The sequence below is a fragment of the Ailuropoda melanoleuca genome, chromosome 20 (genome assembly GCF_002007445.2).
Source record: "Ailuropoda melanoleuca isolate Jingjing chromosome 20, ASM200744v2, whole genome shotgun sequence".
Classification (NCBI taxonomy): domain Eukaryota; kingdom Metazoa; phylum Chordata; class Mammalia; order Carnivora; family Ursidae; genus Ailuropoda; species Ailuropoda melanoleuca.
Window position 1 is genome coordinate 7,990,155 of NC_048237.1, and position 24,993 is coordinate 8,015,147.

The following is a 24,993-nucleotide window of genomic DNA, read 5'->3' on the forward strand; positions in this document are numbered from 1 at the left end:
TCACTCGGTATGCTGGGCTCTGGAGACCACAGATAGAAACGAAATGATACAATAAGCCCCCGCCTCCTTTCCGAGTGTAAGTCAGACTTGGGACTCAGGGACTAAACAAGGCTAGGAAGCTGCAGTAAAACAGTGGTAACATTTGATATTGAATATTATCTTTTTTTCCTATCTCTAATTGATTTCTTACCTGAGTAATTAAAAACTTCGTTATGTGCTCTGGCAACCTGCCCTTTTCACTTGACAAGATCATCTCCAGCATGTCTCCATGGAGTTTTTCCATAACAACAAACACTCTTTCAGGCGTCTCAAACATACACTCCAAATTTACAACACCAGGGTGATGAAGGTTCTATTAAAGATAAATAAAGCACTTGAAGAAAATGAGTTTTTTGATACTGTTTGGCAAGCTCAGTGATTATATAAAGCCGTTCAAGCTTAAAGCTATGGAGAAACCCACACTTCAGATTTTTAACATTTCTAAATTCCACATGTGCTGCCTTATATTTTTGAAATTCTAATGTCTCCAAAAAATATATCTTTACTTTCTATGCAGAGTGAAATTATTTTTTCTATGCTGAAAAACCTAAGTTCCAGCACAGTGAATTGCTAATTAGGTTTTAATTAGAATGCCATATTGAGAAATCTGTAATTTCTCAGGATCATCTCCAATATTAAGCATACCACCCTAAATAAGCATACTAGGCCATCTCTACACACTTGATCGAAAGTTAATGTAGACAAGAGGAAATCTGTACTTGCAGCACATCTGACGGCACTGAGGAAGCACTTTAGTCAAAACCTTTCGCAATTGCTCTGCTACTAGAAGCTGCAGTAGCTTGCTACCAACGCTCTTACCCAGAGTGAAGATTGCCAGGAAAACAGAAAAAAAAAAAATTTATTGAGCCCATGTTTTGTTCGGTACCCCATGCTACGTGGTAGTCCTGCATGGTTCTCAAGCACTCAATAAATATTTCCACAATAAAGCAATGGCTAATGAGAGGCTGCATTCGGCTTGACATGTTAATTGTCACACATGTCAAGTAAAATTACTCTTAACATTAGATGGACCCTTGTGATGATGCTTCAGTCTGAATGTGGCCGTGGGGTCCTCAACAAAGCCTTCGGTCATCTGACCTTTATCTTATTTTTTTTCCGTGTGCAACAACAAACTATCCTAACATGAAAAGAACTATTATACATTCCACTTACATTGCAATGAGAAACAAAAAAAAACCATCACGAACACAAACTACCTAAAGAAAAAAATCAGGGACTAACTGAAATGTGCTAACAGCTGAACAGAGAAAATTAAATAAATAAATGATTTTAGAAAAAAAAATTCTCCTTCAGGGATAAAACTGCATGTAAAATGAAATTTCCACAAACTCCTTGAACCTGAGACGGCTCGCTGTTTAGACCTCACGGATGGATACAAGCTGGTGAGGAGCAGAGGGGGCCGCCGGTGAGTCTGCCCTGTTGTTGTCCTCCTCCTGCCCACAGGCAAGGACGGTCCTGCGTGAACTAGATACCGAGCCTGGCAGAAGCTCCCATGAGGATAACCCGTGTCTCGGGACACCTGCCCCTACTTAGGCCATGTTGTTCTCTACATCAGACATCTGAGGGTCTTTTTGATTTGGGTGCCTTGGTGCCCAATCCTGTACATTAATGTGGTCAGGGAATAGCAAGTTTCTGAATGTGGTCTGAGCGGATGTCTACACATCCGCCCCAAAGCCTTCCACCTCCAGAGGGCTGGAGTCCCTGTTCTTGAAACTGTCACACTGTTAACTGGTCAAAACTGGCTACTTCAGGATAGGCTAGGCCTCCAGGGTCAGCGCTGAAGCACACGGAGAGAGAGGGAGATGAACAAAATGACTACTCCATTTGTCCTGACTGGCGACAAATAAGACCGCACAGCTGCTGGGCTTTGACCATTGTGGGGGTGACAGATCACTGGGTGGGAGACGCCGATGAACGACTCCATGAATGTGTCTGATATGCGGTATGGAGTACTGGTGATAGCACTGCTCCTACCCGAGCCTGTGCCCAGGCTGTCACATGGGCTTGAATCCCCTTCCCGGATCTAACAGCCACACCGAGTGAAAGACCACCAGCCCCTGGGGTATCCAGGCATTTCAGCTGTCCTCTTTTAAATCAGTGATGACAGTAAAGGGTTTAAAAGAATGACATGAGAGTCCTGCCTGAGTTATGATTCTCCTGGGACAAGTTCACTGTGAAATGTGCTAAGTGTACCTTTCTCTTTGAGTATCTACTGAACTGATTTCTTTTTTCTATTTACTCTAACTTTAAGCATTTAAGCAGTGTTCTGGAGTTTGGCTTTTTTTTTTTTTTTTTTTTTTTTTTTTAAGATTTTACTTATTCATTTGAGAGAGAGAGACAGAGAGAGCACAAGCAGGGTGGAATGTCAGGGGGAGAGGGAGAAGCAGACTTACTGCTGAGCAGAAAGCCCATGTGAGGCTTGAACCCAAGACCTGGAGATCATGACCTGAGCTGCAGGCAGACGCTTAACCATCTGAGCCACCGAGCATAGCTTTCTAAAATGATCAAGGCCTTGTTGACTGGGTGAGGCGCAGGAACAATGAATAGGAAAGCAGGAGACCGATAGAAGAAGGTAGCAAGGCAAGGGGTCTCCCGTGTAGAAACCTGGAAAAGCTGGAATGTGAAGAAGATCAATGTAAAGGGAACTCAAGGAAGGGCAGGGGAGAACAGAAATGGTGTTGCTTCTGTGCACCCTGTCTTGGTAGTGAAGAAGGGGGGCGGAGAAGAGGAAGTCAAGAAATGGCCAGGAAGCTGTCCTACCTAAATTATCCAAATATATATGCAATGTTGATTCTCATGTGCTTCCACTTGCATTCCTCTGAGTAAGTGAGGTCTTAAAAGTACTAACATCCTGCGTATTTCCTTTTTCCCTATTCTACAACATGGCTTAAGGAGCCCCTATACAGAGGTGAGGACTTAAATGGGTTTATCTGTTTGGTGTATTCCCAGAATGTTCTAGGCCAAAAGTATGGAACAGATTAATGAGATCGTTCACTGTCAACTACCTTGTGCCATGTTCACTGTAAACTCTGAAGGACTCTAAAATATCCTCTACTGGGACACCCGGGTGGCTCAGTGGGTTGGGTGTCTGCTTTCGGCTCAGGTCCTGATCCCAGAGCCCTGGGACTGGGCCCCGCATTGGGTTCCCTGCTCAGAGGGGAGCCTGCTTCTCCCTCTCCCTCTGCCTGCTGCTCTCTCTGCTTGTGCTCTCTCTCTGTCAAATAAATAGATAGAATCTTTAAAAGATTCTATTAACATCTATTAACCTATTAATATCTTTATGAAAAGGGTAAGAGGAAATTTTGCTATTTTTAACTATTTGAGTATACTTAGATATATAGATTTATAAAAAATACAGTAAAAGCACCTGACTAAAAGTCATTTATACTCAACTGGTAAAAAGATGTTTTAGAAAAGTTTAGACTAATATGTTTGCTGCACTTGGCCCTTGTTCTTTTATAAAAAACCTTTATGCTTTATAGGTTTGCTAAAGAATACATTGAGTGGTAGTTGAAGAATCTTTCCAAGAGCAAAATTACTTTTTTTTTTTTCCTGCAGAGCCGATATATAACAAGTTGACATTTTTAAAGTTCATCATGTGTAGCTGTGATAAGGCCATCACAGATGCTTACTCATGAGCTGTATTTTTTGCATTGAACCAAATGACCAAACTTGTTTTTGTATTTGACAGTAACAAAAGAAAAGAGATTAAAAAGAATCATGCCTTATTTATCCATATTCTCCATATTATACTGATGAATACTTCTTTACCCTAGAGAAGATAATATTTAGACACTGGAAATAAAAAAAATTTCAAGGCATTATTTTCTCTTATCATGTATAATTCATATTACCTTTTTAATTCCCTAAGGGTAACCCTAAGATAAGTTTCAACCCAAGTGGTCCATGTGACTTGTTCACAAATTTACTCTTCTATATAAAATATGAAATAACTTTTCAACTTTTCCTGCTACTGTCCAAAGTAACCGAATTAACTTAAAAGTGGCTTGATGACTGTAACACTATGGCAGACCAGTGTTGAGAAAGAATTGTGCTAACTTCTCAGGCCTACCTCAGGAATTCAGATAATAAATTTCATGGCAGAGTAATCTACTACTGGACGCTCTGGCCATCTGTTTGTTGCATTTAAGTAACTTAATTTTCAGGAAATGAAACATTTGGTCAAGTACAGGAAAGAATAGTGTCCATTCACACTTAACAGATTGATGACATATCCATGGGGTGAATATAAATTATTCTGAAGTCTGGAGGAAATACCATTTGGAGATCAAGACAAAAATTTTCCTGATTCAAGTTGCCTAGAAAATTCTTACGTAATCAATGGAAATTAGTCACTAAAAGCAAAAGTGTTTATAAAAGTTATAATATTTTATCTAAAAAAAAAAAGAAATAAGGATTTAACTAATTAACATTTTTAGTGTATGCATACATTCTATTTTATATTTTTTGGATTCATGTTAAACAATATTTCATTAGTACTCACATTCTTTAATTATAATAGTGTTGCTTTATTTAAATACTCAACTCTGAAGTTGAGTGTTCATTCTGTATATTTAGCTGTGGTAAGTTAAAGGTGTCATGTTTTCCCCTTCTTTATTCTGCCTTTAGGATTATTATACTCAAACATATGAGAGGCAGGAAAGAGAATTAGAATCAACATATCTTTTTAACAGATTATTTAGGAGCCATACTGCTGACTACTTTTCTATCAAACACCTGAATGATTTAGTTCATAATGAGACAGAAAGAAAGAAACTTAACAGTGATGAGTCCAAGGTCTAAATTCTAAATGGCATGCAGAACAGAAGGAAGAATATTCCATTACACAGTGGTACTGGTGGGGACATGAGGTACCTTTCTCAGAAGTAAAGCACTGTGGCAATGGATTTGTTGATCCCCATTACTGCCCGTTTGCCCGGGTTGAGAGAAGAGCACACCTTCTTATCCATTTTCTAATCACATTCTCTTACAACTTATACTTCATTCAAGGCCGCTTGAAATCACCATTATCTGAGGCCTTATAAAGGGGAAATAGTATATAATTCCTGGAAAGATGCTACAAAAGTCATTGTAGAAAGCAGACGATTATAAGACTCAGTAAAGATAATATCAAAATTGATCAGGGAAGCTCAGCCATCTCTCCTAAATTCCAGAATCTTATGTCCAAGTGTCTTTTAGGTCCATTCATGTAAATGAATGATGCCAACAATGGGGTCAGTGTCTTTCCATCCAAACTGACTCTTCTGGTAGTGTTTCCTCTCTTGGTAAATGGCCTGTCATCTAGGTCAGAAACCCGAGAGTCATCCTGAACATTCCCTTCCCTCTCACTTCTAACAACCAGTTGGTCTCTGAAAGTTTTAGAGCTCATTCCCTTAATTTCTCTCACACTGATGCCTCGCCTTCATCCCCAACCATCAATGCGTTGGTTTGAGCCTCGTCTCCTTCCTAGGGATGGGACACAGCCTCCTAAGCAATCTTGTCTTAGGTCTTGCTCTCCTCCAGCCCATTCCTCAAAGGGCTGCCACTGCGGTTCTATCATTGCATCTAACTTCCAGTTCATAAGGGAACCACTACTAGTTTCAGGAGGAGATATACCCCATTAGCGTGGCACACGGGACCCTTCACCGTCAACTACTTATCCTCCTCCCACCCCAATATTTCCCCAGCTTCTTTTCTTCTTCTCCTACATATCTACCCTTCCCTCTAGCCACAGTAAAGTATTTTCGAACAAGTGTCATTCTCTCTCTCCTTTCTATACTTTCATATATACTTTCTCTCAGCCTGAACTGGACCATTTTGCCTGGCATGAATATTTGGTGATCAGGCAGCTTTTATTGATTCCTAAAGTCTGAACTGGATGTCTCTCCATCCTCTTTCCTCAATCCTTGATAAATTCTCTTTCAGAACAGTTAACACATCATACTCAGTTACTGGTGAAACTATGCGGCTTACCTACAAGATTACAAGCTCCATAGGCCTATATTTTATCAGTTATATTCCTAGTCAGTATAAGCTTAGTGCCTGGTACATATTAAACGTCCAACGCAAATTTGTAAATTTGATTGAAAGATGAGTTTCTATATCTCCTTACTTTTTAGTATATAGATAATATTCTTTAGGATTTAAATGCTTTTATAGAAGAGATGGTAATGCATATCCAACATATTTAGTCAGCACATTTTGCATCAGATATGGTATATGCTGATATCTTCTCTTCATATAAGAATACAGTACATGAAGTTTTCATTGTAACTTCACTTGAATTTGCTAGTAAGCAATCTCAGGATTCTGAAGACGACTAATATCAGAGATGCCACCACTGGTGTGAGTCGAAAAATGATTTTCTGACGTCTCAGGGGAATGACAAAGACATCCTGGTGGTACCAGATACCACTCCTTCAAAATATACGAGTTCTGGCCACCGCTCTGGTAAATACTTCAGCATCTTTGATACGAAGAAACCCATAATTTTGCTGCTTTTTGGGTGATTTGTATTTATTTTATATCTAGTTCTTAATAAGGAGATATTCATAGTTTCAGCTCATTCTCTAAGGCCACTAGGCAAGAGTCATCAGCCAGAGAGAAGCAAAGCAGCAGCAGCTAAAGGCCACCATCAGGATACTCCTTCCAAATTACCCCTTTCCCTCCATGCCAACCTCCATCCCCGTACATGAGTTGTGAAAATCTAATTTCCTAGGATTTCATTATTGTGCTGAGGATGAGAAATAAAGCAATGAAAATGGGCTATTCAGATAATAAGGATCACCATACTTCTGCCTTTTTGTGTAGAGAAGGTCTTTGGACTCCCATCTCTTTCTCCATTTTTGCTTTAACCCAGAGCAGGCCTGACTACAAGGAAAGTCTCAAGGCGTGGTACATAATTTCAGGAGCACAGTCCCCGGACACAGACTGCCAGAGTGTATATAAGCTCTATACTTCCCAGCTCCTGACTTCCATTTCTTTCTCGGTAAAATGGCATAAGAAGAATGTGTCTAATTCTGAAATGTGAGTATGACTTAATTGTTTAATATAATTTATATATTTAATTTATATATATTTAATATAATTTATATATTTAATATAAAATACTTGAATTCATGCTTGGTACATAGTAAAGGTGAACTGATATTATTATTATTAGGCAGATTTTCTGTCATTTTAAAAAGATCTGGGTCACATTTCTCTCTCTAGTTTGATACCTGAAAGTTTATAGTAAGTGGCAGCAAAGAAAATTTCTTTTTGCTTTTCATCTAACAGAGGCTACAGGGTAAGTGTGAACTGCCACAGACTTGCACCTGCCAGTGTGTTCTCCCTCATCATTCCCCTTGCTGTGCTTGTAGACCTCAGTGATGGCAGAGGTGTGGCTACTCTGAGGTCAACCAAGTGAGGGCTGTGTTGAACTAGGTGAAGGCCCTCCTGGCCTTACGTGAGAATGGCGATCACCTAGTTGTTGTGTATAAACATGTGCCCATTTCATGCTCAGTTGGCAAAAGGTTTACAGTTTAAATGGGCTCCTACTTTAGATATCTTTTAGCATTTTTGGCAAATTTCATCTGCAAACTTTTAGAAAGGTACGTTGGTAATAACCTAGAACAAAATAAAGCTAACATGCACTGTCAGAGGAATAAATGCATATGATATTACTTCAACCACAAGACCAGATATAACAATCCATCCTCTTTAGACATTTAGATCAAGGGGGCCACAATCAAATTTAATCCACTGGACTCTTGGAACTCAGAAACGTTCACGTAATTTTTGGTAATCTGCTCATATCATCCATCAGAACTGGAATGTAATTTACTTTGGTTGTAGCAGTAGTTAGCACAGATTGATGCTAGTTTAATACGGTCCAAAATTTTGTGAGAGAAACAGTAAGCTGAAGCATCTTCATTAACTGCTAAGAACAAGAGATATACCTGTTTCGTGCCTGGCTCTCAAGACAGTCAACTTGCAGGTGGCCAGCTTGTAATGCACAGTTTACCACAACATCTTAAATTAGCTTTGAGTCTTGTATATTGTATTAAGTAACACTGGCCCAATAAATAAAAGGAAAAGAAAAAGAGAAAGGACCAATTTAATATTGGCACAGCAAGAAAATCAGCTGAGGTCTGATGCATGATTTTGTATTCATGCACACCCATAAACTTATCTACACATCTCTGAGTCATTCTTCTCTTCATCAATTCTGGAAATGCTTCAATCTAACTTTAGATTCCAGGGTTGCTGCAAACACATGATAAATATAATGAGCCCTCTCCTTTCCCTCTAAGAGAAGAAGCTAAGGGGGAGAAGGGGGAGTATATATAAAACAATACTTAAAAAAAAACCCATCATCTTCTCTCATACTGTTTCCAGATTTTTTTGACTTTTCATCAGGTGGAAATAGCAAAAGATATGTGATATTTTCCAACCATCACCAGGAATCCTTCAAATTAGAGGTATACGGAAAATTAAAAAAAAAAAAATCTAGATGTCCTAAGTCTGTCATCTGGACTGATACACTAAGGTCTCCTTGGAATTAATGTTTATATATGGGTGAATTTGATACTGTAATTTTGAGGGGAAGGCAGAGTGATTTCTATCAGGAGAACCTCAGACAGACCCTCAAGAGAAAGGATCTTGTACGTACTCCATTACCGACCCCTTGACCCCTAACTAAGGCCAGAATTCCAAGCTGACTAGGTAAAATGTGTTGAAATTTGACAGCCAACAACAAAGACTTCAGAGACAGAAAATTAACGACTTATCAATACTGTAAAAAAATCAGCGTAGGCAACATTTCCCCCATAAAATATGACCCCCCCCCTTCTTCCATGCTATTACTCAGTTTGTGTTTAGGGGAAAGGCAAGAATTAAAGCATGGTTGTTAAAATAGAAAAATTGGAATTTGTAAATCAAGATGTGTTTATTGTATTTAAAAGCAAAAATGGTTCAAATATCTGGATTTTTTTTTCAATTTGCTATCAAACGCATAGCAATTGTGACACATCTGGAACACTTTTTTATTTCCTGTTCATCTATCTGGCTAGAAATACGAGTGCATAAATCCAATCTAGTCTTGGTGTTAGATTTCAAGTGTAATTTTTAACAAATCATATCACTGTAGCCCAGCTTCTATATTTAGATGCCAGCACTCCAGAAAGCATAACATTCTATTATAGTGTTAAATGATCTGTGCAGACACATAATCTTTCTGATGTCTTATATATCAGATAATGGGAAGTGGAGTGAGTCTACTGGACAGGAATAGAAGACAGAACGTTATGTGCAAAAAGGTCAAATGGTGATATTTCACATTTGTGTAAGCTTTTGGTGGCAAAACGTGTCTAATTGGCATATTCTCAAAATTAAACAAGTTCTTAATTATGGGGCTTTAATAAGTGAAAAGACTGTATTCACTTCCAAGATGTGGGTGACCTGGATATCATACACAGTGTTTTCTAAACTGTCTTAATGAGGGAATCTTGACCCCCATCCCCTTCCATGAAGAAACTCAAAAGACTAGTGTTCTTCCAAAAATATGCTGGGGAACACTGATTTAAAAAGCAATTTATATATAATTTAATTTAGTTCTCCAAAACATTCTTGCAAACCAAGTACAGGAAGTCAGATGAATTCCCACTCGTAATTAAGGAAATCAAGGTTTAAAAAGATTTACTCCTCCCTACCCCCAAGGAAAAGGAACAGTTTTGACTTGGAACCTGGCTTTTTGACACTAAGTTTTCACTGTGACTAACTTCTTACAGAACACAATATATATTTGGAAAAATTTCTAAGTCCCTTTTCCTTTTCTTATAATAGATCTTTGTTTCCTTTTTCCTCTATTTTTGATAGGTATATACCTAATCAACGGGCTTCATTTTTTGGAATATGCAGAAGATAACAAGATTACCTCAGAGCTGCAAAACATGTCTTATCTAAAGAAACAATTTCTTGAAAATTCTTCATGCAATAAAATACAAAGAAATATTTGAAGAAATACAGTAAACATATTAGATGAAACGACAGAAGTATAAACTAACCTCTCCCTACACACTAAAAGAAGAAGTCAAATTTTGCATATTTTTCTCTAGAGAAAGAAAAATTGACTCCTTCATGATTTTTTAAAAAAATCACCAGTTTGCAAAACTTTTCATTTTTCCCACCCACACTTAGCAGTATTATTCTCTGGTTTTCTTTTCTTTTCTTTTTTTTTTTTAAAGATTTTATTTATTTGACAGAGAGACAGCCAGCGAGAGAGGGAACACAAGCAGGGGGAGGGGGAGGAAGAAGCAGGCTACCAGCCGAGGAGCCTGATGTGGGGCTCGATCCCAGCACCCTGGGATCATGCCCTGAGCTGAAGGCAGACGCTTAACGACTGAGCCACCCAGGCGCCCCATATTCTCTGGTTTTCTATCATGATCACCTCTTCTCCACCTCCTGATCACCCTTCTAGACTAAGAGAACAAAGCCATTTTCTTACGAGATATGTATTTCATCTTGCTCAATGAAGACAAATTGCCATGTTTTTAGACAAAATAATAAGGAATGCTTTATTATCTTATTGGCACGCTCTGCAGGTCTGTATTCCCCTGGTTTCTTCAGTGTGGCGACATCATTTGTTCAATAAATATTTACTAAGCACCCATCAGGGGCCAGGCATATGTTAAGGTAAGTTTCAGCCTGAGTCTAGGCTTTGAGTCAACCATGTTCTTTGTTATGATGAAACAATGTGTTCCTAGGTTCTCTATATAGGGAATTCAACATCAAGTTATTGGAACTGGTTTCTAGGAGCTAGACTTTACAACCTAGTGGAGTAGACTTTACAACCTACACCTTAATAAGTATGGAACCTTTACTATCTGTCATGCACTGCTAAGAGTTTCACAAAATTATCACATCCAAGTCTTATAACATCTCTATGAAGTTTTCCAGAGAAGGAAACTGAGGCTCAGACGATGTAACTTATCCAAGCTCCTAAGAACTCTTAAATAATGAGTCTGAGCTTTGAACTGAGGCATCTGATTCCAGAACTCATGTTCTTTAAATGTTGTATTACACATTGCTTTAATTCTTTCTGTGGACTCAAATCCATTTAGGACTGGGGTCTTGCCTGTTCTAACTGGTATGCCTCAGGCTCCATGCCACTTCAGCCTCCTCACTATGATCTCACAACCCATCTCAGCATATTGTCTGGATTTCTGAATACTGCCTGTGGTCAGTCTTCTCTTCTCAGTGTTCCCTCTCCCTGTTATGACATCTACCTTGACAAGCTGCCTTGACGATTCCTTATTTTCCTGACTGGCAGGACATCCCCTGTAGCTCATTCTTTCTCTAAACCCATGTACCACTACAGTGTAGTTCTATGTTACCAAATCCCCTCTTGATCTTGAGGTTCCACTGTCTTTAACATGTCACTCTGACATGTTCTCGACCTCCTTTGCACCCAAAGCCCATTTTTCCCCCCAGGAATCAGCTTTTGAGACAGCCTGTAACATCTGGAACAATTAACAGCCATTCTACAAACTCTTCCTCCTCATCAAATACCATAATTTTCTCCTAAAATTTAATGATTCATGCAAAAGGTTTTATAACAAAGGCCCTGAAAATGTAATACAGTATGTGATTTAAGACAATTTTGTCAAATGTTAACCTATTACTTGTAATGTCTTTACTACTGTGCTAGGCATTGTGAAAACTGAAAAGAAGGCGTTGCTGAGACTTTCAAATTTGTTTATAATCTAATTATGACATAAGAAGTATTCAATACGTATTACTACTTTATATGAAGACTAGAAACCATAAGTAAACAGGAGATATGGAAAAGAGCACAAGATAGTCGAGAGGATTGATACATCTTGAAGATCAATCAAGCATGAACAAACCAAGGAAACCAAAATGGGCATCCGGGCTTGCAATTAAAAGCTGAGCAATGGCCAGAGGTTAAGAGTATGATGAGAACAGTAACTTGAAGAGAAATGGACTCAGCTGAATAGAAGTGAGAGGGTCCAGCACAATCACCTACAATGCTAAATACAGATTTGATGAAATAAGAAAACTACGAAGCTAGGAAGGGATAGGATGGAAACCCACTAAAGACTCATCTGATTGTGGTCTTCAGGATGGACCAGGGGAAAAGGCAGTGTCAGCAAGATGATGACGGAGTGGAGTTGGGGGAGTGGGGAACCAAACTATCAGAATATCACCCACTGCAGTAATCAAGGCATGAATTTTTAAAAGTCTGGTCTAGGGATGCCTAGGTGGCTCAGGGGGTTAAGCGTCTGTCTTCTGTTCAGGTCATGATCCTAGGGTCCTGGGATTGAGTCCCACATTGGGCTCCTTGTTCTCCTGCTTCTCCCTCTGCCTGCCACTCCTCCTGTTTGTGCTCGCTCCCTCTTCCTCTCTGACAAATAAATAAATAAAATCTAAAAAGAAAAAAAAAAAAGGTCTGGTCTAGACCAGTGCCAAGGCAAATGTTAAGGATGAAGCCAAGACAATTGCACAGCAAGAAAGAAGAGAACAGGGGCACTTTGTCACTACTAGCTGAAAATAGCAAATAGTCTCCAACAAGGTTTTCTTGCCTTTAGACATTTTTCTCTATAATATGCCATCTCCAAATGCTATTTGATCATAACATTTTTTCAAAACATTTCAATAATTTACAATCACCCAAGCATAATAAAATCCAATCAACTTGGCACAATATCTAAGGTTCTCCATGAACTCACATGAAAGCCATTTCCTGGTCTTACCGCACACTATGTCCCACCACAGCAGTCTCTTAACCAAGTAGGCATACTCTTGGGGAACAGGAAGATTTTTATGAGATATGTGAACAGAGCATAGTTTTAGGAAAATCTGTTTTGTTTATACAGTTTTGAGAAAATCTGTTTTGTTTATATCTGTATCCTTACTGCCTGGAACATGGTGGGCACTCAATAATATATGAGGAATGAATGAATGAATCACACCAGTCCACAAATAACTTCTAATGCAGATCTGAAAATATCTGTGTAGTTCTCAAATTCTCCATCCCTACGTTTCCTTTCATAATAATTTTTCCTCCTTTCTATGGATGCTTCTCACTCACTCCAAATATTACTAGAGTGCCTTGCCATGGGGAGAAAAATCCTCTGAGAGAAAAGTAGAAAGAAAATTTGAAATACTGTGCCAGTCTGAAGTGAATGACTCTAACTTGGAAATCAATTCATCTGTAACTTAGTTTCTAATTCATTCTTCCATCAAAATTAGAGATTTAATGGATTTATTAATGGAGAGAGAACTGAAATGAATTTCTGAAGATAAATCACTGTTTTTGTTTGTTTGGGCTTACAACTTGGCTCCTATAGTTTAAAAAAAGTAAAATTGTTGCTAAATTCTGATTCAAAAGATAAGTAATATTCAGGCATCAATTTATGAACTAAATTAAAAATCAATCTCAATAAACAGTGTATTTTCAGCAACATTTTATTTTTTATGTTTAACAAGTATAGGTAAAATTTTATAGAATAAAGTTTTTACTGATAATTATAATGATAACTGAACCCAAAAGAATGCTTTAAACATTTATTAAAGTGTTGTGATCAAAAAATTTAAAATATATACTTATTTTTACTGTAAATAATTATGAAAGGGGACCAATAAAAGACTTTCAAGTATAAAAACACATTATGTTAGAATACAATTTTGTGGGAAAAGTATAATATATTCAAAGAAAAACAAGGAATATTGTGAATTATATTGTTAAAGAAGAGCCCATTCACATATTTTTTTAAATGGTTGGTAAAGTATATCAAATGTCTATGACATTTAGATTCTAGTACATACTTGTAAAGGAGTGATATACTAGCTTTATTTTTAAATATCAATATTTTTAATACAGTACAAAATTAAAACTCTTTAAATGTCTGATAAAACAGTTCTAGCTGTCATCTTAAAAATATACAACCAGGTACAACGTTTTTTGGAATTCTTTTTGAGGATACATGAGGGAAAATGTTTGAAAGCTACTCTTCTAAAATGATCTAAATTTTTCTACTCATTTTTCACAGAATATTTATTTTACTAAGGTAGGCCCCTCAGTCTAATAAGCCTTTCCAACATTTCTTTGGTTATCAAAACCAAATCTTTCAGGACTTCACCAATGCCATATTTCTCTTGGAAGCTCTCCCTGATTCCAACATCCTGGCTTCCATCATAATCCATGATTTCTTTCACTATGCTTCCACAGCTATCCTGACTTGTAGTTACTTGTATCTGACTGCCCAGACAGATGATAAACATCTTCAAAGGTTTCATTCATTTGTATATGGCCCAGAGGCTCAGTAAATTGCTTTGTGTAAAGGAAGGAAGTACTTCGCAGGTACTAATGATTGACTTAACATTTTTATTAATTGAGGAAAAGGGTTCTAGCCTTAGAAACTGGAAGAATGAAAGCAAAACAAAGTTAGGGAGAGAGTATCTTGCAGGGAAAGATGTTAGGATTAAGTGTTTGGTTTTAGGCTGGCTGGTTTGGGGTTAGACTGGCCCAGCAAAGTGGAGATGTCCTAACGTCAAAAATATGAGACCCAAGAGCCTCTGGAAGATCAGAACTCAAAGATAAATTAAGGAATGACCTGGGAAGGAATGACAGAGGAGCTCTTAAAGTGGATGACCTCACTGAGAGAATGAGTCCCACATTAGCAGAGGCCAGTTAGATGAAAGCAAGGAGAAGTTCAGGAAGAAGGTTGGAGGAACTAGCAGGCAAGGAGAAATACGATCTTGTAAGTGTAGGGGGAACAAATGCTCAATGCTGCATAAGGACTGAAAAATAGCCAAAGGGTGACAGGTGGACAGAAGGAGAAAACAAGGGGATGGCAAAAGGACCTCGCATTTTCTTTAAGATAGCTGTGGAAACCAAAGACAAGGGAATTTATGAACAAGAATGGAAAGAAGAGGAGAGCAGAATCTAAAGTGCGGCCGTAGAGAAGCGAGAACCGGGCATGCCTACGCAAGGCAGCCTGGACGAATCGAGATGGCATGTGGCTGCTGCTGCTGGTTTGTGTTTAAGTGAAGAGAGACCTGAATGGGAAGAGGAGTGCCTCACAACAGAGAAACCAGGATAATAGAGGTAATTTTGGAGGTAAGTGCCAGGGGACACATTTAATTTATGGCTTGTGAAATTCTTATGTATTTTTGTCTATAGTATGCATTCTATATTTAGTCCCTTTTAAATTCCAAAATGCTTTCACACATTGTATCATAAACACAAGCGCTAGTGTTGCAATTCTGACTGAACAAGTCCGCATTAGTATATTAAATATATCAATACTATTTACTTTAAATTTTAAGTTTCTAAGTTTTGTAAGATATAGTTGCCATCTTCTTGTAAAAGCTCAGTTTTCTCTGATATCCCTAATCATAAAACAACAAACTTCTTATCCTTATTTTACTGACATGAATAGAAAAAAAGTAATTTCAAATCTGCTATGTCTTTTTTTAAATCAAGATACAACTTTTAAAATAATAATATAAGTAGGATCCCTTGGGGATTTCATGAAACATTTAACATCCACATTAACATTCTACTGATATGTAATAATAATGATGAAGTATTTACATCTAATGAAAACAGGCTATTCTAAATGATGTAAGTAAGGGATGACTAAGCCATAAGATTCACACTTGCCTTGATTTGTCAACTATTCAAAAATATCTGAAGAGCTTAGTTTTCTAATGACTGATTCAGATTTTGGAAAGCCCTGACCTAGGTTATACAGCAAGGAGAAAATGGACAAAGAAAGAATTCTACTATTTCACATATTCAATATTTACACAACTCTGAGGTCTTCTATAAGCAAACGTGCTTTTCCACAAACAACAGAAATAAATCAGAATTTGACCAGAGGACTAGGAGAGTAGCAGGAGCAGGGATTTCTGCCATCAGTCACTTCAGCCCACATGGCTCCTTCTGGATAATCGGGAGGAAGGTGAGAGGGCAGAACTTGTGAGACTCCAGGTACAACCATAAACTAGGACTCCAACTTTCGTTAAGTAGGGGGCCACAAGGCAGAGGATACCAACTGCTTCCACCCAGACGGATGGAATTCTGTTCCTCAAGAGTAGTGAAAGAAAACCTTGCTCACCATCCAGTTGATTTCAGTCATGGTACTTTCTGAACATATCACTTAGTGAGTCACAATTCTAGCCCCCACTTCCTATCCCCATTACCACTTTGTCTTTTCAGGTCCAAAAAGATGAACTCTTACTTTTGATAAGAAATATAAAATGAGGCGATGAGGGCTTTCAAAGAACTAAGCCCACCAACCATAGTTAATCCCTCTTAACTGACCAACCAATTAACCATTAATAGCAAAGGCAGTCTAGACTTTTGCTATCTGGTTGGATACTATGTAGGCCATTTTATGTGACAGGATGGTGTTTCTGTACAATTTTACTTCAACAAATATTTGCGGAACACCTGATGTGTGCCAGGAACAATTTCTGGTGTTTGGGATATATCAGTAAACAAAAGAATGATATCTACCCCCCTTGATGTGTATATTCTAGCGAAGGGGCTGAGGAGAGAAACATACAACAAATATAATAAATGAAATTCTGTAATAGAACAGAAGGTGATAAGTGCTACAGAAGAAAACAACAGATCAGAGTAAGAGAGGTACAGGGGTAGGGGTGGGAGGGGGTTTGAGTGAACTGTAGTTTTCAATAAGGTAAGAATGGTACTTATACAGTTGATGATATCTGAGCAAAGACTCAAAGGAGGTGAGCTTGAACTTCACTGTCTCTGGATATTGAATTATAATCTTTCCTGAGAGGCTGATAAATCAGACAAAGGTTAAACAGTTAAAATGTTTTCTTTCATTTGTTTCAGCTGGGAGATAGGATGAGTCCCGTATTTTTGATGAACAAATTTTGAAACATTTGGCAACTTTAGAATAAAGTATGAACTTCTGAATCCTGTATGTGCATAGAGTTAAGCCAAGCTTTAATAAGACTCATGGTACATGTTATGTGATTGAAAATTCAACACATAAATAAGTTGCAAACGTCTGACTGAAGGTATAGCTGAGTGATTCAAATTCAGACCCACAACAACAGGCAGCTCTTTCTGTCCATGGGTCCATGCTTTACTGAAACCACCTTAAGAAAAAAAAAAAGACCCACGACAATAAGGATCTGTGTATCTTTTCTCCACTGTATTCACTGGACCTAGGATGGTGCTTAGCTCATGACATGTACTCAATCAATATGAGTTTGATGAATAAAGTGAATGGTTAGGGACAGTGGGGAAGAGTGATAAGCGATAGGGATTTTTGAGAACTGTTCAACCTCTTCACACATGCTCAAGGGGCAGAATTTGACTTTCAACGTAAACAAACTTTTTTTTTTTTTGAAAACTATAATGAAAATTTTGACAAATGTCTGTGTATTGTATCCAAGTTGTTCACTGCACCTACTCTTGTGGAAGAGGAGATGGGAGGCAGTTTATGCTCAGGTGTCTTTTATTTTTCTACCTCACTAAAGAGTCAGCCACTCAACCCACTGACAGGCTCTGCAAAGTCAATTACAGGGCCTAGACACAGAGAATTAGACCTTCAACATCTATCCAATCACTGTCCGCCACTGCAATAACATGTAGAGAGACAGAGCCATGTTAACCAGGAAGGTTCTCTCTCTCACGTCTGGTAAGCAAGGATAAATGTCTCTGTACATATGTCAGTCTGGAGGTTGGCATGTTGCAAAGGATCTGACTTTAGGACACCACTTGGGAGTGGAGACTGGGACAGCAGGGTGTCCAGGTTTGGCATGATGTCATTTACTAAGTTTTCAGACGTCATTTACAGCTTAATGTTGCCAAGTTAAGAATTTTCTAAAAAATCTTTTTTGGCAACTGATTAGCAAGCACTAAGGTATGAGTCTATGAAATTGGCATCTTCAGAGCCTGGTTATGATCTTCCCCAGGAAAACAGAGAAAACTGCGGTAGTTCTCTGTGTTACACAGTTGTCCAAAAGCACAAAAACACCATCGTTAGAAATTCTGAGTCCCAGAAAAGTCTATGTTATTTTTCTATGTATAGCAGGCATTATTTTTGGTTGTCTATGCACATGAGCTCCTTTAGGGCAGAAATTGCATCTTTTTCAACTTTTTATTGTATGAAACTCAATAAATGGCAGTTCAATGAAACAATAAATGAAGAAACGCAATCCGTTTTGTTTTGTTAGCAATGTTCAAATGAAAATTATTCAATAAAGCTATGAATTAGAAGTTATGACCAGCTTACACAACAAGTAGAGAATTACGGTAGTTATATAAAAAATGGGCATTTATCAATGGCCTAATTGTCTAGACTGAACAGCTAGGTTGACCACATTTAGCAAACAGTTGCTCAATTTCCTTTTAGTCTGCAGAAAAAGTTTTAATGGTTACAAAATTATACATACCCCATAATACCTTTGACTAACATATTCTGGCTTGAAAAAAGTATTATAATTAATGAAAGCAGTTAAGTAACATGCTCAGTATTAAGGGAAAGCCTTACAGTGAGAGACAAAAAGGACATTAATGATACCAAGACGATCCGATTCTCAGGCATACGTTACTCATTTACCTGATATGCTGACAGTTACATACTGAATTCATATAATTATCACAGCATAAAGGAGGAATGTTTATGAAGGCAAGGTCATTTACAATGTAAAACAAAATGGTCTCAGCATGTCCACCATGAGCAAATGCTGAAACATTACCCATTTAATGAGCATTAATAATATATTAAAACCCAGAATTAAGTACATAAAAAAGAACAACGTGCTGCCCAGACTTAGGAAAGATACTACCAGGCAGTACTTTGATGCTTGAGATGCCTTTCCGGGTATTTTAAAGCTTTCCCCCAAAAATCTATGCCACAGGTATTTGGAGAACTTATCATTGTTTTGTGGAAATTGAGGGAGTATTTTAGAGACTCCAAATGAAAAACAAAGAGGTACCTGTAGAATTGCAACCTCATTACGAAGCTGGCTTTCTTGTTTGGTTGGAAATCTTAATTTGTCAATGATTTTAATAGCTACATCTCTTCCTGTTTTACGATGTTTTCCTTTAAAATAAAAAGGGGAAGATATTAGCATAATGTTATTAAATATTATATTTAAGAACATCTATATTAAAGAACACCAGAATTTACAAGGACAATTTGGGGAATTACAAAAATGTTTCACTGAATACATTAACATTTCTAATGAGCATTGACTTATACCCGTCAAGATTTCATTTCTTAGCTCCGTTATTCTAAATCAAATATGTAGTATGAAATTAGCCACAATTTAGAACACAAAAGTGGGACATTAAAAATTATACATATATAGCAGCCTGATATTTTCTCATATGAATATATATTTTCTCATATGAATATATATTTTAGAAACAGGATATTGAGCCACTTAACATAGACAATCTTATAACACCAGCAAAATGCTCTCCTTAAGAAAGTATAATTTAAAGTCTTGATAAACTAATGCCTATTATAAGGGAAAGAATAAAAAGTCTTGGCTCTCACTTACTAGCTTTGTGACCCTGAGCAAATCACTTTAGGCTTTTTGAGTTTTAGGTTCCTCATCTTCCATGGTAAGGTTGTTGTGAGCATTAAGTGAAATAAGATACGTCAGGTGCACACTGTGCCCAGATAATTAGACAAACTCAAAAAACCTTCGTCATCATCACTGTCATCACAAGACAGGCCTTTTACACACATTACGTCCCATTTAAGCCTCACAACAAACGTTTTAGGGAATCTCTAGGGCACCCTCGAGCTCTTAACTTCTAGACTATATACTGCAGTACGTACAGAATATAGTAGTGTTAAAGAAATATGAAAATGAAAATGACCTAATCACTCAAGTTTTTTTTCACATACAAACTAACCTGAAATTCCATATCAACATTTGTTGTAAATCTAGTGATCTTCCCCCTACACTCCACTCTCCCTCTTCCTTCTGACTGCTCCTTCCTTCACTACTAGATTGTCCTCTTTTCCCATTCTCTACTTCCTTAACATCCCTTACTCTTGGACCCACTGCTATCTCTGGTCCTACTCAGTATTTTACTCTCTAGTCTCTTCAGGGTCAGAGCTTCTCTTACCTCCACTCCTCTGTCACTATACAGAGTACTTGACCTCTCTTCTGAGAGCGGTTCTCATCTGCTTCATCCCCTACGTGACCAGTCTTAACTTTCCAGTTTCCTGCTGGAGGCCTCTTCCTGGGCCTGCTCCTTCTGTTTTGGGTATTACAAACTATCTGGCACCTGCTGGCCTCTCCGACCGCATTTCTCACCCCTACATGATGTGCAGTTATGTATATTTACTATGTTCTATATCACATGACTTTTTTTTTTGTTTTTTGCAAGCAATGATTACACTGTGGAGCTTTGCTCTGTGCAGCACTGTTAACACCATCATGCATTAACAAAAAGCCCAAAGTCTGCTGACTCATCGGGAGCTTTCTCATCAGAAAATATCATTTGAGCATTTTATAAGAATCAAAATTACTTTTTTTATTTTTATTTTTTAAAAGTAAACTCTACACCCAGTGTGGGTCTTAGACTCACAACCCCAAGATCAAGAGTTGCATGCTCTACGGACTGGGCCAGCCCAGTGTTGCCCAAATCACTTTTTAGAACAGAAAATAACTTTACCAGTTTTTAACTAAAAAAGCACATATTATACTATCATAAATAATTTTGAGTGAGACATTGTGATTATTTCAGAGCCCTCCCACCTCACAAAAAAAGATAATTTTTTTTAACTGATTATATCTAGGAACTGAAAGTTGTGATGTCAGTTTATAGGGGAGGTAAAGCATAAGTATTAAATGTTTCTTGAAGACTTGAAAAATAAAACTGAACTGGCTAGAATCTAAAAGAGCAGAGGTTAAAATAATAAATTCACCAGATAGCTTGACAATAAGGAAAGGGGTAAAAAATCCAGTATTTCATTTCAAAAATTAAAAAATGACAACCTTAATGAAATAGATTGTCATGGATATTAGAATTAAAAGATTATTTGTCTAGTTACGTGAATGGATTTCTGTAGACTTCTCATCAAATATGCTAAGAGGGGGGGCGCCTGGGTGGCACAGTGGTTGAGCGTCTGCCTTTGGCTCAGGGCGTGATCCCGGCATTGTGGGGTCGAGCCCCACATCAGGCTCCTCCGCTGTGAGCCCGCTTCTTCCTCTCCCACTCCCCCTGCTTGTGTTCCCTCTCTCGCTGGCTGTCTCTATCTCTGTCAAATAAATAAAATCTTAAAAAAAAAAATATGCTAAGAGGGAATGGAACTAATTTGCTTATGAATTATAACTTCCTTGCTTCTCAATATTTGTCTAAATAAACCAATATTTAGCCAGCACTGTGTATAGACTCTGTCAATAGTTAAGGAAAGAAGTTTTTACAGAGTAGAAAAACTTCTCTTACAAGACAGAAATATCCAGGTCTCCAAATAGTGACTATCTCAAGAGAAATTTCTGAAAAGGTAAAACACAGAGAGATATAATACAAATACATATACACATAGGTCTTGTCTTTTATATTTTTCTTGGAGATATTGCTGCTCTGAGTACAAGCAGCTAAAATTCCAAGTTAATAAAAATACGAGTGAACTAACCTACCTCCATAAACAATTCCAAATTGCCCAGAACCCAGTACTTCATCAGGAAAAATCTGATATACTGTGCTGATGTCCTACAGGTGCAAGTCCAATGAAAAACAAACATGAAGTGGAACAAAACATTAGTCCTGATAAATTACATAATTCTCTTATATACATTACCAGTATTATTAGGTAGTTTAACATAAATATTAAGATTGTAAATGCTAGATGAAACGTGCAGCATCGCTATAGAATTCAAAGCACACTCTTCAATTAATTAAACAGCGTAATGTTTTTGCAAACTCGTTGGTTCTTAAGCAGCAGAGGTTTCATTAGGGTGGGTCAAATATGTTTTAACAGAGAGAAATAAGACTTATAACTATACTATGCTACTTACTCTAAGAATTCAAAAAGGGATTAGCTCGTGGGGATGGTAATTTATAAATTTCAGATTAAACAATCATGGGTCCCAATCACATGTCTGTGTGCGTGCTGATTCCAATCACTTCTCTCCTTCCGGCTAGGATGGCGAGGGTGCTTCTTTATCAACCATCCCCGCCCAGATGAATCTAAACTGAAGGGGCTGAATCACTGTGAGCTGGAGACACCACAAAAGGATGACAATCGCTGTGAAACTCTCATCTGTGATGTAGCTATTTTTACTACTTTTGGAAGTCACAGGATCCAAATGTCTAGCCCTTTCTCTCTGAATAATAATTGCTAAATAAAGCATTATGTTTTAATCTATGTCTTACAGTCTCTGCTTTGATGATTACACTCATGGAAACACAAACAATATTTTTCACTTCATGTATTCCTATTACCTTATACTGAATTTTCTGCCTGTCCTCCATTCTTAGTCTTTGTCCTTTCAGAAAGCAAGTTCTTTTACATCAAATCCAACCCTCTTCATACCCTACCCACTCTTATCTTTTCCTTTGTGCTCCTCCCTATAAAAAAATACCAGTTGTCTCTATTCTGTTATTCCTTCAGAATAACCATGGGTGAGTTCAAGGTTGTCTAGAGACAAGAAAACAAAATAATCCTGTTCCAGTATTTTGAGTCCCACCTGCTCCATCTTTTTCATGTGGCTCAATGGCCCACCCCAAATTTTCAGTGGGTAACTGGCTGAACAGGGTGAAATGACTTGACAGGTATCTAGAATTTTCCAAGAGGCTTATAGATTAACCTTTATTTCCCAAAATCTTCTCTGGCTAAGCAAGAGCAACAGGAATCTTCAAGTGTTTAGAAATATATATCAAGATTAACAGAATAAATATACAACTAACCCTTTACTATGAAGTTTCTTAATTCTCTTCAGCTCAACTTTGGTTTTCAGTTTACTTTATGCCAATTTAGCAAAGGATGCAAAGCTATAACTAGTGATGAACAGAGTTTCATGAATTTTATTCTTTAAAAATTAAACTCACATCAGTGTAAGTAAGGCTGTATACATTTTGCTTTTGATCATAGGTATAGCAGGGAAAATAGAGCAAAAGGTCAGAGTCACAGGATGGGGTAGGGAAGGCTTTATAACATTTTGGCTACCTCCCATGACAAAATATAATAAATTATCTCATGTCTATAATTTTCAAAAACTGAGCTGAAAGGATGGAGTTATGTGGCAAAGCCGACTAGGGCATTAGAATACGGACCCATAAATTCTGATGATTTATGCAGTTTTCTGAGGTCTTGATATGCACAAGTGACCCTAAAAGCGTTTGCAACTCCTTGTCATCAGACAGCACTCCTAGGTGACAACCAAGGAATGAGAATAAGGGCATATTTACGTTGCTTGTGCAACTCAAAGAATTGATTTTTTTTTGGTATTGTGTTATATTGACCATTAAAATTCTAATACCAAGGTGGCCAAATGTGAGAAAAATCAGTCACTGCATTATAACTGTTTATCTGAGATGAATAATAGGTATTTAGCTCTCCACACTACAGGATATGGAAAATCACTTAAAAAATCCACATAATGTAATGTTTCTAAAATCTTATGGAAGAAAAATATCTCAATAGACCCTATTTTACTTTCTAGAAAATACTGAAAAATTAAAATGTTAGCTAAATAAACATGTACTTCAGGATACTCTCATTTTCCAATAAAGAACCACATTACAAGTTTTATATTAGTAGGTACACACTCACCACATTTTCTTGAATCTGGCAATTTGATACCGAAATACTCACAGAAATATCTCCTGGAAATACATGTTAAAAAATACACAAAAGAAGTAAGAGAAGTCAACAGCAAAGCAAGCAGACACATGCTTACTAACCCAGCTGCTGGGCTGTTTTTAAATCACAGCAATTAACTGTTTCTAGGAAAATGTTCATTAGAATATTTCTTTCCTTTTACAATTACAGATTTACTCTGTACTTGGCTTTGAAAAATAATATTTTGGGGCGCCTGGGTGGCACAGCGGTTAAGCGTCTGCCTTCGGCTCAGGGCGTGATCCCAGTGTTGTGGGATCGAGCCCCACATCAGGCTCCTCCGCTGTGAGCCTGCTTCTTCCTCTCCCACTCCCTCTGCTTGTGTTCCCTCTCTCACTGGCTGTCTCTATCTCTGTCAACTAAATAAATAAAATCTTTAAAAAAAAAAATGAAAAATAATATTTTGTCAGTGTAGGGTCTGAAGCCATGAAGCCTCGGGTTAATGTTAGCTGCCACTTCACAGCTCCAGTAAAGCTGAGACAACTTAATCTCTCTAGGGCCTGATTTCCTCACCTGTAATACAGGCAAATCATTAACGTCCACCTGTCGGGGTTGTTTGAGGCATTAAAATACAGACCTCATGTAAAATGCTTAGCACCAAAATAAACATATATATATATAAACATATATAACCTACTTATATGTATACTGGTTTACACATCAACTGAAAAGTTGTGATCAATCACCAGATAACTTACTGAGATATGAAAAACAGGTTTTTTCCCCACAGGCTTCATTATTAATAGCCATTATGAAATTTAAAATTACACATTTTACATAGATATTCCTCTAAAATATATTTTTAAAAATTCATCCTCAACACTTGGTCATGCTTGCATTTTGGTAAAATCTGTCTCATTCTTCTAATGAATAGAGATTTCTTCCTGGAATACAATTATCAAGAATTTCCAAGTACTTTGCACGCCAAGCATCCTGCACAGAGTGCTATGTTAGGGGGTTTTGAGGGAACATGTTAACTCACATTTGCAAATAACAAGACTGGCATTCCAGATCAAACACAAGCTGACTAGATTACTCCTTCTTTTAGGACCAGCAGCTCTAGGTTTCTGCTATT

The 24,993-nt window shown here is 37.6% G+C and overlaps 1 protein-coding gene across 6 annotated transcripts in view; it reads right to left on the minus strand.

Annotated features, from left to right (window-relative positions):
- The window catches only part of PRKD1 (protein kinase D1), a 310,715-nt gene that overhangs the window by 22,343 nt on the left and 263,379 nt on the right, over positions 1-24,993 (minus strand). For all 6 annotated transcript variants that reach the window (XM_034648656.1, XM_034648654.1, XM_034648653.1 and 3 more), the window contains 4 exons: positions 23,853-23,905; positions 21,718-21,790; positions 19,051-19,157; positions 191-352 (listed from right to left, as the gene is read on the minus strand). In XM_034648656.1, coding sequence (XP_034504547.1) covers positions 191-352; positions 19,051-19,157; positions 21,718-21,790; positions 23,853-23,905 — 395 coding nt within the window. The remainder of the gene's footprint in view (positions 1-190; positions 353-19,050; positions 19,158-21,717; positions 21,791-23,852; positions 23,906-24,993) is intronic.